Source organism: Schistocerca americana, chromosome 7, assembly GCF_021461395.2.
Source record: "Schistocerca americana isolate TAMUIC-IGC-003095 chromosome 7, iqSchAmer2.1, whole genome shotgun sequence".
NCBI lineage: Eukaryota > Metazoa > Arthropoda > Insecta > Orthoptera > Acrididae > Schistocerca > Schistocerca americana.
In genome coordinates, this window is record NC_060125.1 from 70,686,536 (window position 1) to 70,705,132 (window position 18,597).

At 47.1% G+C, this 18,597-nt stretch overlaps 1 protein-coding gene across 1 annotated transcript in view; it reads right to left on the reverse strand.

The window, feature by feature from the left end:
- LOC124622709 (acetylcholine receptor subunit alpha-L1) overlaps nucleotides 1–18,597 on the reverse strand; it is a 565,111-nt gene that overhangs the window by 157,096 nt on the left and 389,418 nt on the right. The window contains exon 4 of the mRNA XM_047148499.1: nucleotides 8,474–8,583. Within this exon, the coding sequence (XP_047004455.1) occupies nucleotides 8,474–8,583 (110 nt within the window). The remainder of the gene's footprint in view (nucleotides 1–8,473; nucleotides 8,584–18,597) is intronic.

The following is an 18,597-nucleotide window of genomic DNA, read 5'->3' on the forward strand; positions in this document are numbered from 1 at the left end:
GACTGTGTTATATATGATCCTCTACACATTATTCGACACAGATAGCTTGTCATCTGCAACTATATAATGTTACTGTGAGTTTCGTTGGCGAATTAGCAAATGACTTTATCCCTAAACGTTATTTTGCTGTCCAAAAATATGGAGTGACTGTATTTTGCGATTACTTACAGTTCGGTTTCGAACATTCGTTTCCATCTTGTTGAGACGCACACACAAACACAACATGTATTTTGTGAAACTTCACTCGTAAAATAACACTTTTCCCCTTTATAAACCACAGTGCTGTGTGTCCGGTTCCTGTTGATGGTCACTTGTCCTCACATCAGCTGGGCGCAAAATACGTATTTTGTTTACTTTATCCCTCCCACGCTGCCTGTGTGTGTGGTTCAGTTGTTCATGTCGTCTTTTCTATACAGCTCCGTTAATGTGTCACACAGTTTGTCACTGCACAGTGTAGTGTAGTCGTTTACAATCTGTTTTCCTTCAGCTAATACCTTCTGTATGTGGATGTCTTCTTCCATAGTAATTTTATGTCACAGCCTGTGGTTGAAGTTTAGTATTTTAAAATCTGTTTCTATTTTAGTTGCGTGATGGTTGTGGGCTTTTTACCGGCCAGCATATGTGTTAGGGGAGCTATTCCATTTTAGAACTCTGACGTGTTCTGAATATGTTGCTTTAACATTCCTACGTGTATGCCCCATGTATACCGACTGACAAGAGATGCACTAGGTTTGACAGAGACGTTGCTTACTGCTGTGGCATTTCTCAGCCTTACTTGCTGTTACAAAAGTCGACTGCTGCTGTCGAACTTTTAGAAACTCTGGGTGCGTGTTTGATTTCATTGAATGTGAATTGATTTTGAGACATATGCTTCTCAACTGTGGCAGGTATCATAGTCATCACTTTTGTTAATGCTTGTTTGGTTTCCTGCGACCAACACGCACAGCGTTTATCAATACGCAGTCTGACAGCCACAGCACAATTCACAGTTCATAGGAAACCTGAAGGAACTTGGTCGGTGTGAGCGAGGAAACTTGACAGTGGATGAATGATAGCAGAAAATCAGCGAGTCTTTGCTAAGTCCTGATCGGTACAGCAACTGCAAGTGTTTAGAGCAATCCAAAGTCCAGACCAGTAGCAGCATCCAGGATCCAACAGTGTGTCTCGGAAATGATGTGTTCAGACTCCAGTCGGCGAACGATCTTACGGTGATGTACCTGGTCTCTGCTAATGAAGGTGTTGTGACCCCTAGGTTAGGTAGCGGGACCAGCCGATTCGCTGAGTGCCCTTCCTGTCCATTGCGATTTGCTTTGATCATCTCATGATTTTGTAAGACGGTAAACTACAGTATCATTAGAAAACTATGGTGGCTGCTCACATTGTCTCCTAAAACGTTTATGTAGGTCAGGAACAGCAAAGGGCCTACAACACTTCATTGGGGAACGCCAAATGCTATTTCTGTTTTACTCGATGACTTTCTGTCAATTACTACGAACTGTGACCTACCTGACAGAAAATCACAACATCACTCGCAAAAACTGAGACGATACTCCATAGGCACGCAATATGATTAGAAGTCGCTTGTGAAGAACGGTATCAACAGCATTTTGGACATAAAAATATGAATTAATTTGATATTCCCTGTCCACAGCACTCATTACTTCGTGGAAATAAAGAACTAGTTGCGTTTCTCAGTAACGATATTTTCTGGATGTATGTTGGCTTTTTGTCAATAAATCGTTCACTTTGAGGTAACTAATAACGTTCAATGCAGTATATGTTTCAAAATCCTACTGCAGGTCGACGTTAAGGATATAGATCTCTAAATCAGTGCATTACTCCTACTTTCTTTCTTCGGTGTTGGTGTGACCTGTGCAACTTTCCCATCTTTAGGTTCGGATCTATCTACGAGCGAGTGGTTGTATATGACTGCTAATTATGGGGCTATTGTATCAAATGTTTCAAATGGCTCTAAATATCTGAGGTCATCAGTCTCCTAGACTTAGAACTACTGAAACCTAACTAACCTACGGACATCACGCACATCCATGCCTGAGGCAGGATTCGAACCTGCGACCGTAGCAGCAGCGCGGTTCCGGACTGAAGCGCCTAGAACCGCTCGGCCACAGCGGCCGGCGTTATTGTATCGCCATACTCGGAAAGGAACTTGACTGGTATACGATCTGGACCGGAAGCTTTGCCTTTGTTAAGTGATTTAAATTGTTTCGCTACACCGACGACACCTAGTTCTAAGTTACTCATGTTGGCTGATTCGAGTTCAGGAATAATTGCTCCATCTTCTTTGATGGAGGAATTTCGGTAAACTGTGTTTAATAACTCTGCTTTAGTATCACTGTCAGCTGTAGCATCACCATTGTTATCGAACAGTGAGGATGTCTCCTAGCTGGTATACTTTATATATGACAAGAATCTCTCTGTATTATTGTGCCAGTTTACGAGACAGACTTTCGTTGTGAAAACTATTAAAAGCATCTCGCACTGAAGTTCGCGGTAAGTTTGGAGCGTCTGTAAGACTTCGCGGTTTTGCGTTCTTTGAAATTTGGCATGATTTTTTCATTGCTCCTGCAACAGTGTTCCGAGTTCTTTTGTATACCATGGGGAATCAGCACCATCTCTTATTAGTTTAGTTGGTATGTATCTCTTAACTGGCGACGATACTATTTCTTTGAATTCAAACCATCTGGTCTACACTCACATAATCGCGTTGGAAGGAGTGGAGACTGTCTCTTAGGAAGGCGTCAAGAGAATTTTTATGTCCTTATTTAAACAGAAGTATTTTGCGTTTATTTTTGGAGTATTCTGATGTAACGGTATCTGTTCTCCGTACAACAGCCTCGGGGTTGCTAATCCCTGTATCCATCATGATGATCCCTACTTGCTCGGATTATTTGTTGCAAAGAGATGAAGTAAGTTTTCGCAACCATTTACCCTTTAGAGTGAGCTCCTGAACTAATTGTTCAAAGTAATTTTCTAAGAAAATAATCAAAACTATTTCGGACGACTGGCATTAAACACATTTTTTAACCAACATACCAAGGGTAGATTGATGTCACCGTCAACTGTCATTGTATGATTGGGGGTACCTATTTGAAACGAGACTCAAGTGTTCTTTGAACTGCTCAACAATTGGATCATCTGAGTCGAGGGTCGCTAGGATGAACCAGTAATTAATTTACTATGGTTTGCAATCTATACCCACAAGAACTATCTACTTCAGTTTCACTACAAGGTGAACTACTTCTGACAGCAACGAAAACTCCACCACCAACTGTATTTAATCTATCCTTCCAGAATACGGTTTGGTCCTGTGTAAAAATTTCGGCTGAACATATTTCCAGCTTTAGCCAATTTTCCATATCTTTAACGATTTGAGCTTCAGTGCTTTCTATCAGTGCTTGGAGCTCTGGTACTTTTCCAAAACATATGTGACAATCTACGACTACAATACCATTTGTTTCTAAGTCTGTGTTTCTCCTGCACCCTCTTAGACTGAAGCCCTATCTATACTTTGTAGAGACCTTCTAATAACCGCCCAGTTTCCTCCACACGGCTCCTGCTACATATGTAGCTGCTTCGTGTAGACCCCTGTCTATCAAGCAGCACCTGGTAACCTATCACTCTATGGAGCAAATATAGGAATCTGCAGCTGACGTAGTCTAGAAACGTCTGAGCTTCTGATTCAGACCCTCCACTCGGATCTGCACCAAAGGACGACAAGCGGTTCTATCAACAATGCTGCATATGGTGAGCTCAGCCTTCGTCTCGCAAGCAAGACTGGCAGTCTTCGCTAACTAATCCAGTTGCCCAAAACCAGAGAGAATCTCTTCTGATCCAAAGCCACGCATCGTCAGTGCGGACATGAGCCCCCACCTGCAGATGGCCGCGCCATGTGCTCTACGTAGCATCTGGTAAGTACTTCCGGTCTGCACACAGAGTGCACACTGGATTTTCTTCTCCTCCTCGGCAGCTACATCACGAAAGAGAGCCATTACGTTCATAATGCTGGAGCTCCGAACTACCTTTAATGCCCAGACCTTATGGGCCGAGAGGACTCCTCCGGAACAGGGCGAGAGACTGCATCTGGCTCATGGATTCTGATAGCCACGAACTTTGCCCCAAACCTGTTCGTCAGACGAACTCTGGGTAGGCAGTGGGAAGGGGGAGGGGGCCAGGGGGAGCCTCCGATCGGCCTCACAGAAAGTCTTTCGCTGCCTTAGAGAGGCCTTTCATGCGACCACAGTTGAGGGATCAACTTCATTGTGGGAAGTACCTGGCGTGGTAACGTCCGGTCCCCCACATGACGCCAATTGGTAACAGCCCCAAATTGCGTAACCAAAGCCTACACTGCCTGGACCTGTGTGGTAAATGTCACCAACTCAGCTCACATCTGAATACAGCGCTCACACTCTATTTCCGTACCAAAGTAAGGAGAACAGTGCACTACACGGTTATAAGAATGGATGACTGTGCCTAGTAATCACACGGACACGCAAGGAATTAAAGAACTAAACTAGTATCGACACAAATAACTGAAACTGAATCGCCCTGTTTGAAGTTCGTGAATATAGGTCGTAATCGAACGGTGTAGTCACCGTTATCTGTAACAGGAACACAATGTGTTGTCTCAATGTTGGTCTAACCGACGCTTAAGTTGCATGAAACATTTTTCTCACCCAGTATAAAGGGGTACTGGTTGCTGTATTCTTCAGATAACACAAGTATTATCGAAAGGTACACCACTCTCTCGGGACATTGGAACCAACTGATGGAAACACAAGGTGTCCATACTTAAAAATAAAGTTTCAAAACGCTGTAGAAACAGATCTACTGCTCAGAATGACACCAAAGTTGAACGCGGGGGGAAACGCCATGGAAGGAAAAAACAGTAGTCATTTTAGCAGTCGATGGCACCTGTAACAGTCTTAACGTAAACGGAGTCAGCTACTAATAACAGATGAATCGCAATACGACGGCTATGGTTCGAGCTGCACATTACACCATTCTACTGTTCAATGTGAATGAGTTCACAAGTTCGGCAGTCAGCACTAGTGACGCTGTTAGTTTGGTAAGCCCATCCACCATGATAATATCGTACCACATCGGATGGGAAGAATACTTTTGTAACTGTCCTGAGGCCAAAACTCGCATAAAAAGCAAAATGACATCATTTTTAATTGTCCTGTCGCCTACTGCATGAAAAGCAAAGTGATATAGGCTTCTAACCGTCGTAAAAATGACGCAGGACCTGTTCAGTACGCTGTCCATCGGTTTCAGCTACCAGCTGAAACAGAAAAACAGCATATTCCACAATAGATCGGAGTGTCTCGTGTGTCATGTTCAGAATGGGTTGCGTAATGCGAGCGTTCAATACAGCTATGTTCGTAACTGGAGCACTGAACACATCTTTCAGATAATCCACAGCGTGAAATCACACGCTTTAAGATCAGGCGATGTGGACGGCAAGACTGTAGGGCCATGATGGCCGATAATTCTAGCATTTCAGAAATGCCTATGCAGCAGCAGCTTCACTCGCTGTGCAATGTTCGGAGGAGCGCCATCTGGCACACGTCGACATCAGTGAACTGCTGGAATGACGTTGGTGCGAAAACACTTTCATAGCGGTCACAGTAATGGTAGAGGTAATAGGTGAGTCACTCGATAAAATACGGCCCTGTGATATAGAATTCCGTTAATCTGTACCACGCACTCACCTTCACAAAATGATGTGGTACCGGCTGATATGCGTGCGGATTTTCCGTTATCCATATTCTGCAGTCCTGCGTATTGTCACGTTCTTTTAGATGCAAACGAGTTTCGTCTGCTCACAGAACGTTCCGTCGCCATTCCCTGTCCACTTCCACGAGAGCAAGAAATTCCAGAGCGAAGGTTTGTATTGCCGGTCGATCAGCAGGAAACATCTCCTGAACATGGGTGATTTTGTACGTATAGCAGTGCAGGATGTTCCGGAGGATTTTATGCACCGTGCTCCCGGGCAAGTCCAACGTTCGGACAATTCCGCGTGCTCAGCATGTCTGTACACCACCGCTCAACCCCTCCTGCAGGTGTGTGGCCACATCTTCGGCAGACGTTGGGTCAGCTACACCGAAGAGCCAAAGACACTGTTATGCGTGCCTAACATCGTGTAGGGCAACCGCGAGCACGCTGAAGTGCCGCAACACGACGTGGCATGGGCTCAACTGATGTCTGGAGTAGTGCAGGAGGGAAATGTCACCGTGAATGCTGCAGGGCTGTCCACAGATCCGAAAGAATACTACAAGGTGGTGATCTCTTCTGAACAGCACGTTGCAAGGCAACCCAGATTTGCTCAATAGTGTACATGTCTGGGGAGTTTGGAGGCCAGTGGAGGTGTTTAAAAGCATAAGAGTGTTCCTGGAGCCACTCTGTAGCAGTGCTGGACGTGTGGTATGTCGCGTTGTCTTGTTGGAATTGCCCAAGTCCGTCGGAATGCACAAGGGCATAAATGGATGTTGGTGACCAGAGAGAGTGCTTACGTACGTGTCACCTATCAGAGTCGTATCTAGACGTATCAGGGGCCTCATATCTCTCCAATTGCACACTCACCACACCATTATATAGCCTCAACCACTTTGAACAGTCGTCTGCTGACATGCAGGGTCAATGGGTTCATGAAATTGTCTCCATACCTGGACGCGTCCATCAGCTCGATACAATCTGAAACGAGACCCGTCTGATCAAGCAACATATTTCCACCCATCAACAGTCCTATGTCAGCGTTGACGGGCCCAGGCGACGCGTAAGGCTTTGTGTCGCGCAATCATCAACAGCACATGAGTGGGCTTTTGGCTCAGAAAGCCCACATCGATGATGTTTCATTGAATGGTTCGCATGCTGACACTTGCTGATGGCCCAGCGTTCAAATATGCAGCAATTTGTGGAAGGGTTGCACTTCTGTCACTTTGAACGATTCTCTTCAGTCGTCGTTGGTCCCGTTCTTGTAACATCTTTTTCCGGCCGCAGCTATGTCGGCAGTTTGATGTTTGACCAGATTCCTGATATTCACGGTACACTCGTGAAATGGTCGTACGGGAAAATCCCCACTTCATCGCTGATTCGGAGGGCCTATGTCCCATCGCTCGCGTGCCGAGCATAACACGTTCAAACTCACTTAAATCTTGACAATCTCGCATTGTAGCAACTTTTGTATCCCGCCTGGAAGGCGACGCGCCGGCCGAAGTGGCCGTGCGGTTAAAGGCGCTGCGATCTGGAACCGCAAGACCGCTATGGTCGCAGGTTCGAATTCTGCCTCGGGCATGGATGTTTGTGATGTCCTTAGGTTAGTTAGGTTTAACTAGTTCTAAGTTCTAGGGGACTAATGACCTCAGCAGTTGAGTCCCATAGTGCTCAGAGCCATTTGAACCATTTGAAGGCGGCGCGTGGGTCTGCTCCTGTAAACGGAAAGGTAGGCCGAATGTAGGAAATGAGTAGGAGCAGGAAAACGTGAAATGCTTCGGTATCGCGTATGGGTTATAGCTCTTTTACTTAACTTTGCGTACAGACGAGCACGTAGGTGCGAAGCCGTTCATCAATCAACTCTAACAGCGGCTAGAAGTTGCAAAGGCAAAACCTGTAGTGGCTCGCCCACTATGAAATAGAAACAATGTTGCTTGGTCGTCTGCTCTTGATCAAATGGGGTGAATCTGGAGCGGAGCTCGTAGAGCTGCACAGCGCCGGCTAGAGGGCGCTGTCGTCGGTGTCTGTCGTAGTGCCAACCTAAGAACTTGCACCTATGTCGTGGCATGATAGCTATTGATAGCACAGCAACAGTAACCGATCTAATAGCTGCGCCAGACACTTGTTGTCTTACTTAGTGGTTTTTCGACCGCAGCGCCGTATTCTACTTGTTTACATATCTCTATAATTGAATACGCATGCCTACACCAGTTTCTTTGGGGCTTCAGTGTCCATTCCTTCCACTGCCACACTACACTTCGAAGGAACCTGTCTTTTCGAATTTTTTAATAATTTTCTCCAGACCTTAAGCAGACGTTAGTCCAAAACATTATTTCTTATACTTGTCAGGAAATTCTGCAAGGCTATTTGCGCAGTCACCGTTCTCGTGAAACAGCTCCATCAGCAGCATGCCATCCTTCATGGAGACAGCCATGGTGGACGTCACGGTTCTAAACAGGCGAACAGCAGTGAGCCGCGAGTCTGTAGGTGTGCGTATTCTGACGTTTACATCCGTCAGCCACTCGTCAAATTTTTGTTACATGACGTTTCTCCCTGCGGTCGTGACAGGGTGCTCAGATTTGACGTAAATTTTAGCTGTAATTCTCTTTCAGCAGCGTTATGGAACTGGAACTTTAGTTCTGGACACACTATAGGAGGAAACAGTGCTAAGCTGTCAGCTCAGTGAGCAGGGCGGATCGCTGGCAGGGAGGCAGGCGCGAGCAGATCACTGAGCACTTACTTGTTGTACAGCACGATGTCGGGCAGCCAGATGTGCTCCGATGGAACGTACAGTTCCGTCACGCCACCGTACTCTGCCGGATCCCACCGGAACTTGTGGTCCTGCCATTCCTGCAAAGAGGAAACACGTACGTTACAACGAGGAGGCGGTCTTCACAGCAACCACAACTAAGGAAATACTTTTACCGTCGAGGTGTAGTGAAAGACAGAAAGGCTACAGTCTGAAGGATAATACGAATGTGTCATGTTGTTGCGAATGGTAGAAAATAGAGTTAAAAATCAAGTATCATGTAGGCTTGGAAATTCTTGCTACCAGCGCGTGTTATGTAATTTCTGGAAATCCAGAATCTACTCTGTAGGAATCAACATGGATTCCGGAAACAGCGATCGTGTGAGACCCAACTTGCTTCATTTGTTCATGAGACCCAGAAAATGTTAGATACAGGCTCCCAGGTAGATACCATTTTCTTTGACTTCCGGAAAGCGTTTGATACAGTTCCGCACTGTCGCTGATAAACAAAGTAAGAGCTGACGGGATATCAGACGAGCAGTGTGGCTGGATTGAAGAGTTTTTAGCAAACGGAACACAGCATGTTGTTCTCAATGGAGAGACGTCTACAGACGTTAAAGTAACCTCTGGCGTGCCACAGGGGAGTGTTATGGGATCATTGCTTTTCACAATATATATAAATTATCTAGTAGATAGTGTCGGATGTTACATGCGGCTTTTCGCGGATGATGCTGTAGTATACAGAGAAGCTGCAGCATTAGAAAATTGCAGCGAAATGCAGGAAGATCTGCAGCGGATTGGCACTTGGTGCAGGGAGTGGCAGCTGACCCTTAACATAGACAAATGTAATTTGTTGCGAATACATAGAAAGAAGGCCGGCCAAAGTGGCCGAGCGGTTCTAGGCGCTACAGTCTGGAACCACGCGACCGCCACGGTCGCAGGTTCGAATCCTGCCTCGGGCATGGATGTGTGTGATGTCCTTAGGTTAGTTAGGTTTAAGTAGTTCTAAGTTCTAGGGGACTGATGACCTCAGATGTTAAGTCCCATAGTGCTCAGAGCCATTTGAATCATAGAAAGAAGGATCCTTTATTGTATGATTATATGATAGCGGAACAAACACTGGTAGCAGTTACTTCTGTAAAATATCTGGGAGTATGCGTACGGAACGATTTGAAGTGGAATGATCATATAAAATTAACTGTTGGTGAGGCGGGTGCCAGGTTGAGATTCATTGGGAGAGTCCTTAGAAAATGTAGTCCATCAACAAAGGAGGTGGCTTACAAAACACTCGTTCGACCTATTCTTGAGTATTGCTCATCAGTGTGGGATCCGTACCAGGTAGGGTTGACAGAGGAGATAGAGAAGATCCAAAGAAGAGCGGCGCGTCTCGTCACAGGGTTATTTGGTAAATGTGATAGTGTTACGGAGATGTTTAGCAAACTCAAGTGGCAGACTCTGCAACAGAGGCGCTCTGCATCGCGGTGTAGCTTGCTCTCCAGGTTTCGAGAGGGTGCGTTCCCGGATGAGGTATCGAATATATTGCTTCCTCCTTCTTATAGCTCCCGAGGAGATCACTAATGTAAAATTAGAAGAGATTCGAGCGAGCACTGAGGCTTTCCGGCAGTCGTTCTTCCCGCGAACCATACGCGACTGGGACAGGAAAGGATGGTAATGGCAGTGGCACGTAAAGTGCCCTCCGCCACACATCGTTGGGTGGCTTGCGGAGTATAAATGTAGGTGTAGATGTAGATGACCGGACGTAGCTTATGTGTAATGTTGACTCTTCCAACAAGATCGGACTATGCCGCATCACGAGGCTCGACAGCCGTCGCAAGACGCAACCCTGCAACCCTTGGACAGCGGCATACGGCCTGCTACCGCGTGACACACACGCAATGCTCAAGAGTACTAGAAACTTCTAGAACAAGTTATGCTGGGTGCATTACCGCTATAAAAAGGCTAGTTGCCACATTGTTAGGAGAGTGATGGGAGCGATGGCTGTGATGGAGTAGCAGGTCAGTCGGTCAGATATGGTTTAGCTGGAGTTCTGATGCTGTGATATCGCAGTGCAGTGCTGCGTAACTACGAGAAGATTTAGACTTATTTCCATGTATCAATACTTAGTCTAGCGCGCTCGCCTCTGCAATATTGGGACTTAGGGATGAGGAGCTACACTATAAAGAAGGCAGTTGAAGGCAGTCCGTAGACTTTGTACATATAATTGTTTATAAAACGGATGTGCCAGGGGTGCTTGCAGTGTATATATGCACTGATTTATGATTGCATCCAGTGTACCCTGTAATCCCAGCCAAGTTCCGTATTCTAACTCACCCTACAGCCATCTTTTCAGTGGAGCAGGTGCACAGCACAGAAGGCAGCCCACGACCTCGAGACGTCCTGTGGAGTAAGTTTTTTGACGCGCATCCTTGCGGTCCTTCACTCCCTCTCAGGACTCGTCAGTGGGACACGACGATGTGTGCACAGAGGTGATACTAACATAACAGATTTTTTTGATATGTTGCTGCAATTTTGCCAGTATAACGTTACCTTCAGCACCGGAAAAGGTTTCTTCATACGTTTTTGAATATACACTCCTGGAAATTGAAATAAGAACACCGTGAATTCATTGTCCCAGGAAGGGGAAACTTTATTGACACATTCCTGGGGTCAGATACATCACATGATCACACTGACAGAACCACAGGCACATAGACACAGGCAACAGAGCATGCACAATGTCGGCACTAGTACAGTGTATATCCACCTTTCGCAGCAATGCAGGCTGCTATTCTCCCATGGAGACGATCGTAGAGACGCTGGATGTAGTCCTGTGGAACGGCTTGCCATGCCATTTCCACCTGGCGCCTCAGTTGGACCAGCGTTCGTGCTGGACGTGCAGACCGCGTGAGACGACGCTTCATCCAGTCCCAAACATGCTCAATGGGGGACAGATCCGGAGATCTTGCTGGCCAGGGTAGTTGACTTACACCTTCTAGAGCACGTTGGGTGGCACGGGATACATGCGGACGTGCATTGTCCTGTTGGAACAGCAAGTTCCCTTGCCGGTCTAGGAATGGTGGAACGATGGGTTCGATGACGGTTTGGATGTACCGTGCACTATTCAGTGTCCCCTCGACGATCACCAGTGGTGTACGGCCAGTGTAGGAGATCGCTCCCCACACCATGATGCCGGGTGTTGGCCCTGTGTGCCTCGGTCGTATGCAGTCCTGATTGTGGCGCTCACCTGCACGGCGCCAAACACGCATACGACCATCATTGGCACCAAGGCAGAAGCGACTCTCATCGCTGAAGACGACACGTCTTTATTCGTCCCTCCATTCACGCCTGTCGCGACACCACTGGAGGCGGGCTGCACGATGTTGGGGCGTGAGCGGAAGACGGCCTAACGGTGTGCGGGACCGTAGCCCAGCTTCATGGAGACGGTTGCGAATGGTCCTCGCCGATACCCCAGGAGCAACAGTGTCCCTAATTTGCTGGGAAGTGGCGGTGCGGTCCCCTACGGCACTGCGTAGGATCCGTGCATCCGTGCGTCGCTGCGGTCCGGTCCCAGGTCGACGGGCACGTGCACCTTTCGCCGACCACTGGCGACAACATCGATGTACTGTGAAGACTTCACGCCCCACGTGTTGAGCAATTCGGCGGTACGTCCACCCGGCCTCCCGCATGCCCACTATACGCCCTCGCTCAAAGTCCGTCAACTGCACATACGGTTCACGTCCACGCTGTCGCGGCATGCTACCAGTGTTAAAGACTGCGATGGAGCTCCGTACGCCACGGCAAACTGGCTGACACTGACGGCGGCGGTGCACAAATGCTGCGCAGCTAGCGCCATTCGACGGCCAACACCGCGGTTCCTGGTGTGTCCGCTGTGCCGTGCGTGTGATCATTGCTTGTACAGCCCTCTCGCAGTGTCCGGAGCAAGTATGGTGGGTCTGACACACCGGTGTCAATGTGTTCTTTTTTCCATTTCCAGGAGTGTATATGTGGTGTCATACGAAGTGCGAGGTGTCACAGCAAACTTGGTGTCTCGCAACGCAACCACAAAAAAAAGACAGTCGCTGCAAACCACATCGACGAATGAGCGACACCGGCGTAACTACCCTCCGAAACGTTTCGCTATGCGGCCGCAACCGATGTTCTACTTACGGCCGAGCACAGCACAGCTCTGCCCAGCCTGAGATCATTGACTAAGACGACAGCATCGTCCTCTAGTAGGCCAGCTGTGTGATCAATGTCTGTGGCAGAACTGCAAGTGAAAGTTGTTAAATGTACTCTGAATGTGAAATTTGTATTCTTGTCTGTATAGAGTGATACGCTATTGTTGGGACACAGTTGTAAATACCCATGACACTCGTGTGGAACTGGATTGTACAAAGTTAAATAATTCTTCTTATCTATGTTATAATAAAGTGAACTAATACTTTATGTGTTGTAGTATACACTCGGTGTGCTCCCGGAGCAAGTAAAGAACCCACTGTTGTACAACAGTACATAAATTCAGCAGAGACGAATGGGGGCGGTGCGAGCCTTAATGATAAGCTGAAAAAGAAAAGATGTGAAGAAAAACAGCTACATATTTCTGGACCAAGTATGACCTGACAAGCAGAGAGGAGGTTCGAATCATTTCAATGAGTCTACGTGGCGGAAACAGGGAAATCCATAGACATAAACGAGTTTCACAATGGGAAAATTTTATGGTCCGGTTGTTGCATTTCGGAAAGGGCGAAGCTGGACGTTTGTTCGCCAGCTAATGTCATGATTATCGATGGAAAGTGGTTGGAGAACAGTAGAACGACGCGAATTCGAAAGGTGTTAGATGTCCACTGCTCATCCCTGCTCCGTAAAGTGGGAGAGCCTGCGATCAATAGCAGATCAGACGCAACAGACGACAGAGAAGACTGGTGGCGCAAATATGAGGAGCAGTAAAATGAAAACCGAACACCCGCATTCATGGCTGTTTTGACTTTAAGGCGTGTCGTAGTTTCTGCAGTGTCTTCATAATTCTGTGCATTGATTATCGTTTCACTATCGAGGAACTGGACGAGCAAAGGACCCCTACAATTGAAAAACTTTGGAGTTCTTTAGCGGAGCAGATGTGCCACTATTGGCATTTCGTTAACCCTCCGGTTGCTGGGGTGCATCACACAGAATCATCCTGTCGCACGATAACGCCCGCCCTTGCACTACAAATCGGACGAAGGCTACGCTTCATCGATTTGCTTCTTAAACACTGCATCGTCATCCGTTGGTTAGCTGGTTCGTTGATTAGGGGGAGGGGACCAAACTACGAGGTCATCGGTCCCATCGAATTAGGGAAGGACGGAGAAGGAAGTCGGCTGTCCCCTTTCAAAGGAACCATCCCGGTATTTGCCTGAAGCACGTACAGCCCGCATCTTTCGCCGTGTGATTTACACATCTCTGTTGATCTGAAGAAAGACATGAGTGAACGTTGGTTTCAGTCGGACGATGAAATGCAAGAGTGCGTGCAGTTGTGGATCTGTCAGCAGACGACCGCGATATACCAAACAGGAATTGATCGTTTCGTCTCCCAGTGGGATAAATGTCTTAATGCCTGTGGTAATTGCTTTTGAATGGAACCATTCTACGGTCTGTTGTTGCGGGTCGCAGATCCGGTGGAGGCAGCATTATACCTTAGGGACATTACTTCGTGCTTACAAAAAGGCGTGTTAATAATTAAAGGCACCGTGACAGCTGTGGGCTCCACGATCATTATTAAGGACCACGCATATCCCTTCGTGGTTGATGTCTTCCTCGACAATGATGGGATCCTCCAGCAGGGAATGGTCCTCGTCAGAGGGCCAGCATGATGATGTTGATACTCTTGCCACAAATTCGCCAGGTCTGTATACAATGGAAGACATCTGGGACGTAATCAGCCCTCACGAACCACGGGCACAGAATTTACGGAATCTGTGGTAGCTGCGTGTAGGAAAACAAATCGGTCAATATGGTTCACTTTGTATCCACAGGCACATCCAAACATTGCAGCCTGAATGTGCCAAACTGTTACATATCTAGGTCGACCCCTCTTATTATACTGATTCCACACAACCGAGTGGCCTACAGTGACCCATTCACTTCTATGGTTTATGTCAGACACGGAAGGTGAGATGACATCCTGGTACCAGTCCTACACCAGCTGCAGGCCTCCAAAGTCACCAATCAACGCATTTAAGGGTTGGCAGTTACGTGTGCTTTTCTGGTGGTCTAGCATACTACGCAAGCAAGAAGGCTTTATTTCAATGTGAAGTTGAATCTACCTTTGACTCGAGCCTAATCACAAGCACTGAAGATCAAGTTTTGGGTCTTAAAAAGATATGAATTTTGTACTGAAACAGAATCCTCAGACACATACCTCTAAATTCTGATTCATGCAGAGTCACGATGCCTTCTTGCAGTGAACACTCCTCTGTGTCCGCTGCTGAATCAGTGCCTTCCTTTCTGAGTTACGAGGGCTCCCGCTGCCATTCTGTGCTCTCTCTCTTTCCAAGCATTTATCCTGACTTGTGGGGTCTACTGTTACGGTTAACCGGATTTGGAGTGTTACTTTTTAAGGGGTCGCTGCATTCCCTTCTCCTCGCCACCCCGTACCCCCCGGGACAGAATGTTTGTACCCCACCTGTCTGCATCTAGTGCAAGCCATGGTGTAGTGCAAACGTGTTTCAGATGTCTGCGAGTCGTGTAACTGAGGCTGAGCGTGGGGACCAGCCCAGTATTCACCTAGTGGGATGTGGAAAACTGCCTAAAAACCACACCCAGGCTGGCCGGCACAGTAGCTCTCGTTGTTAGTCCGCCGGGCAGATGCGATTCTGGGCCGGCGCGCCTACCCGAGATCAGGAAGCAGCGTGTTAGCGCTCTCGGCTACCCTGGCAGGTCGCTGCCATTCTGCGCTATTTAAACAAATTATTCAGTCAATTCTTGCATTCTTCAATTTGTAACTAACCGTAAACCTATGTAGACATTTTTAGGCCCTCGCTAAGTATTTTTCGTACAAAACGACACAACATCTGAAACGTTTGACTACTTTCATCCCCAAATATCAGTATCTGTCACCCTACAGATTTTCCGCTCACCACCTCGATATCGATTTTCTCTCTCGAGACCCTCTGGATTCAAAACGTATCCTTGATCAGTTTTTGTTTAGACAAATACATTTGTTGTACAACTGACTGCTTCAAATGCTTTCGGTTTTAGTCACCCACGAAATTGGTCAAGATCTGATACTGTGGAAGTACCTTGCTGAGTAACAAAATATCTCTGTCAACACGAGACTCACTTCCTCATGACATCATTGGTCTCTCAAGCAAGGAATGGTTCTGCTTTCCGTGTACTACGAATGTGGTCGATTAGTAGTAGTGCCTCGTACACTACGTCGCTGAATCTTCTACCTATTGCAGCAGTTTACACTCGGCAGTTGCTAACTTAACAACGTTGACTCGCTGTGATTTCTACGGACCAGACATTGATTCACATCTCAAACAGTTCGTTTATCCCTGAGTAGCTGGCAACTGTGAAAGTTTTCTCTTTGGCCCACAACTGCTGAAATGTGACAGTGCATGGATTTGGAGTTCACACAACGGTCTTTGAATTACGTGTGACTTATAAGCTGTTAACACATATTCTCATTTTCCATATGTGTGCACAGAGGGTGCTACTACATTAGATGGTTCAGTCTTCACCAGTCAGTTAACAGCTATCTGGAAGAATCTCACGTTTCGAACTTCTTAACCAGGCACTTCAAAAGGTTATGTGAAGTGTATTTCTCAGATGTATCGTTAACAGAGACACTGCGAAAGATCTTCTGCTCATAAATTCCTTGGAGGCAAATAAGCCCCGCCGATATCTTCTCAAACACATCTCAAACTAACATCTAATAATCGACAAATTCCGTTATAAAGCAGTCACGCTGCTGCTTGGCGCTTTCACATTTCTCCTCATAGAGGACAATGTCAACAGCCACGAAGCTTTATTTTGTGCCTCAGACGTAGCGAGATTCATATTGATATGTAATCTCAAATAGGTGCCATCATCTACGATGCAGCAGGACTAAGATTTATATTATTCACTTTGTTTTCTTTTGTCTCCTTCTTAATGAAAAATGGAGACGACACCAGAGAAGTTAGATCACGTCTTTTAGCAGAATGAATCACGGCCAGTGTAGGAGATCGCTCCCCACACCATGATGCCGGGTGTTGGCCCTGTGTGCCTCGGTCGTATGCAGTCCTGATTGTGGCGCTCACCTGCACGGCGCCAAACACGCATACGACCATCATTGGCACCAAAGCAGAAGCGACTCTCATCGCTGAAGACGACACGTCTCCATTCGTCCCTCCATTCACGCCTGTCGCGACACCACTGGAGGCGGGCTGCACGATGTTGGGGCGTGAGCGGAAGACGGCCTAACGGTGTGCGGGACCGTAGCCCAGCTTCATGGAGACGGTTGCGAATGGTCCTCGCCAATACCCCAGGAGCAACAGTGTCCCTAATTTGCTGGGAAGTGGCGGTGCGGTCCCCTACGGCACTGCGTAGGATCCTACGGTCTTGGGGTGCATCCGTGCGTCGCTGCGGTCCGGTCCCAGTTCGACGGGCACGTGCACCTTCCGCCGACCACTGGCGACAACATCGATGTACTGTGGAGACCTCACGCCCCACGTGTTGAGCAATTCGGCGGTACGTCCACCCGGCCTCCCGCATGCCCACTATACGCCCTCGCTCAAAGTCCGCCAACTGCACATACGGTTCACGTCCACGCTGTCGCGGCATGCTACCAGTGTTAAAGACTGCGATGTAGCTCCGTATGCCACGGCAAACTGGCTGACACTGACGGCGGCGGTGCACAAATGCTGCGCAGCTAGCGCCATTCGACGGCCAACACCGCGGTTCCTGGTGTGTCCGCTGTGCCGTGCGTGTGATCATTGCTTGTACAGCCCTCTCGCAGTGTCCGGAGCAAGTATGGTGGGTCTGACACACCGGTGTCAATGTGTTCTTTTTTCCATTTCCAGGAGTGTAGTTGCCAGGGAGTAACTGATGAAATCATAACCAAATTCATTTTAACAAATGGGAATTTTATTCACTTTAATAGTGCCTAAAAGCATTTTTAAAAGAAATAGATTTAAAATTATAATCAGATAGCTCCCTCTAAATATCAAAGTTATAATTTATTCAGAGGCAGAGAGAAACAACTTTTGACTATATGAGCTTTTGGGCAGAGAACCTTGCCGCTCCATTTTGACACGGCCGTAGTTACGACCGCTCGCAACAGCCTGAAAGACTACACTGGTGCAAATCTGCAACACACCAGATAACATTAAACTAAGAGTTTTAACAATTTACCCAAGCACACAAACTATGCATCCCCGGTAGGAGGGACGGAAATGGTGCAAGACACTAACAATTAAAATATTAACCTTGCCACCCAAGGTCCAACTTGATTTTAACTTCTAAGAAAAGACTTACGATGAAAGGGTGGCAACTTTATATGCTAAAATGATCATTTAAATAAAAGCCCATGAAATGCAATCCTATATAAAATTCTACAAGGTTGGCCAAACAATAGTTAAGATGCTCTACAGTACACAGATACTGCCTCTCAAGATCATAGCCAATAATATCAAAGTTGCCAAAGATCAAAACATATTTCAGGTATAAGGCCGTTACACTCCAAGCAATAAATTCGTTATCATACCAAATCCGACAAACATGACAGAGGCAGCTACTAACGTACTGTAGATTGATAGGGAGATTACCGAACTACCCGAACCGTAGGTTGCTCTAACCCGCCCCTACTCCACAAGGGAAAGACGGACCACCCAATTTACAACAACCACCTTCCCGCGGGTGGGCAAACGGAGAAGAATGGTGGGACGACACCGAAGCAAAACGGCTGGTGATCTCACCAGGAAAACAAGTAGAATTTAACAAGAGTAAATCAAACGACATACCACCAATCACTTAACTTCTAATAAACTGCGATTTCTCGAGAAGACCTGGCGCAGCACCCTCAAATCGCTCTCCCGAACCGTCCGCTGCCAGCCGCTTCAACGGACGCAGGAAGGGGCGCCGATCTCCCGTCT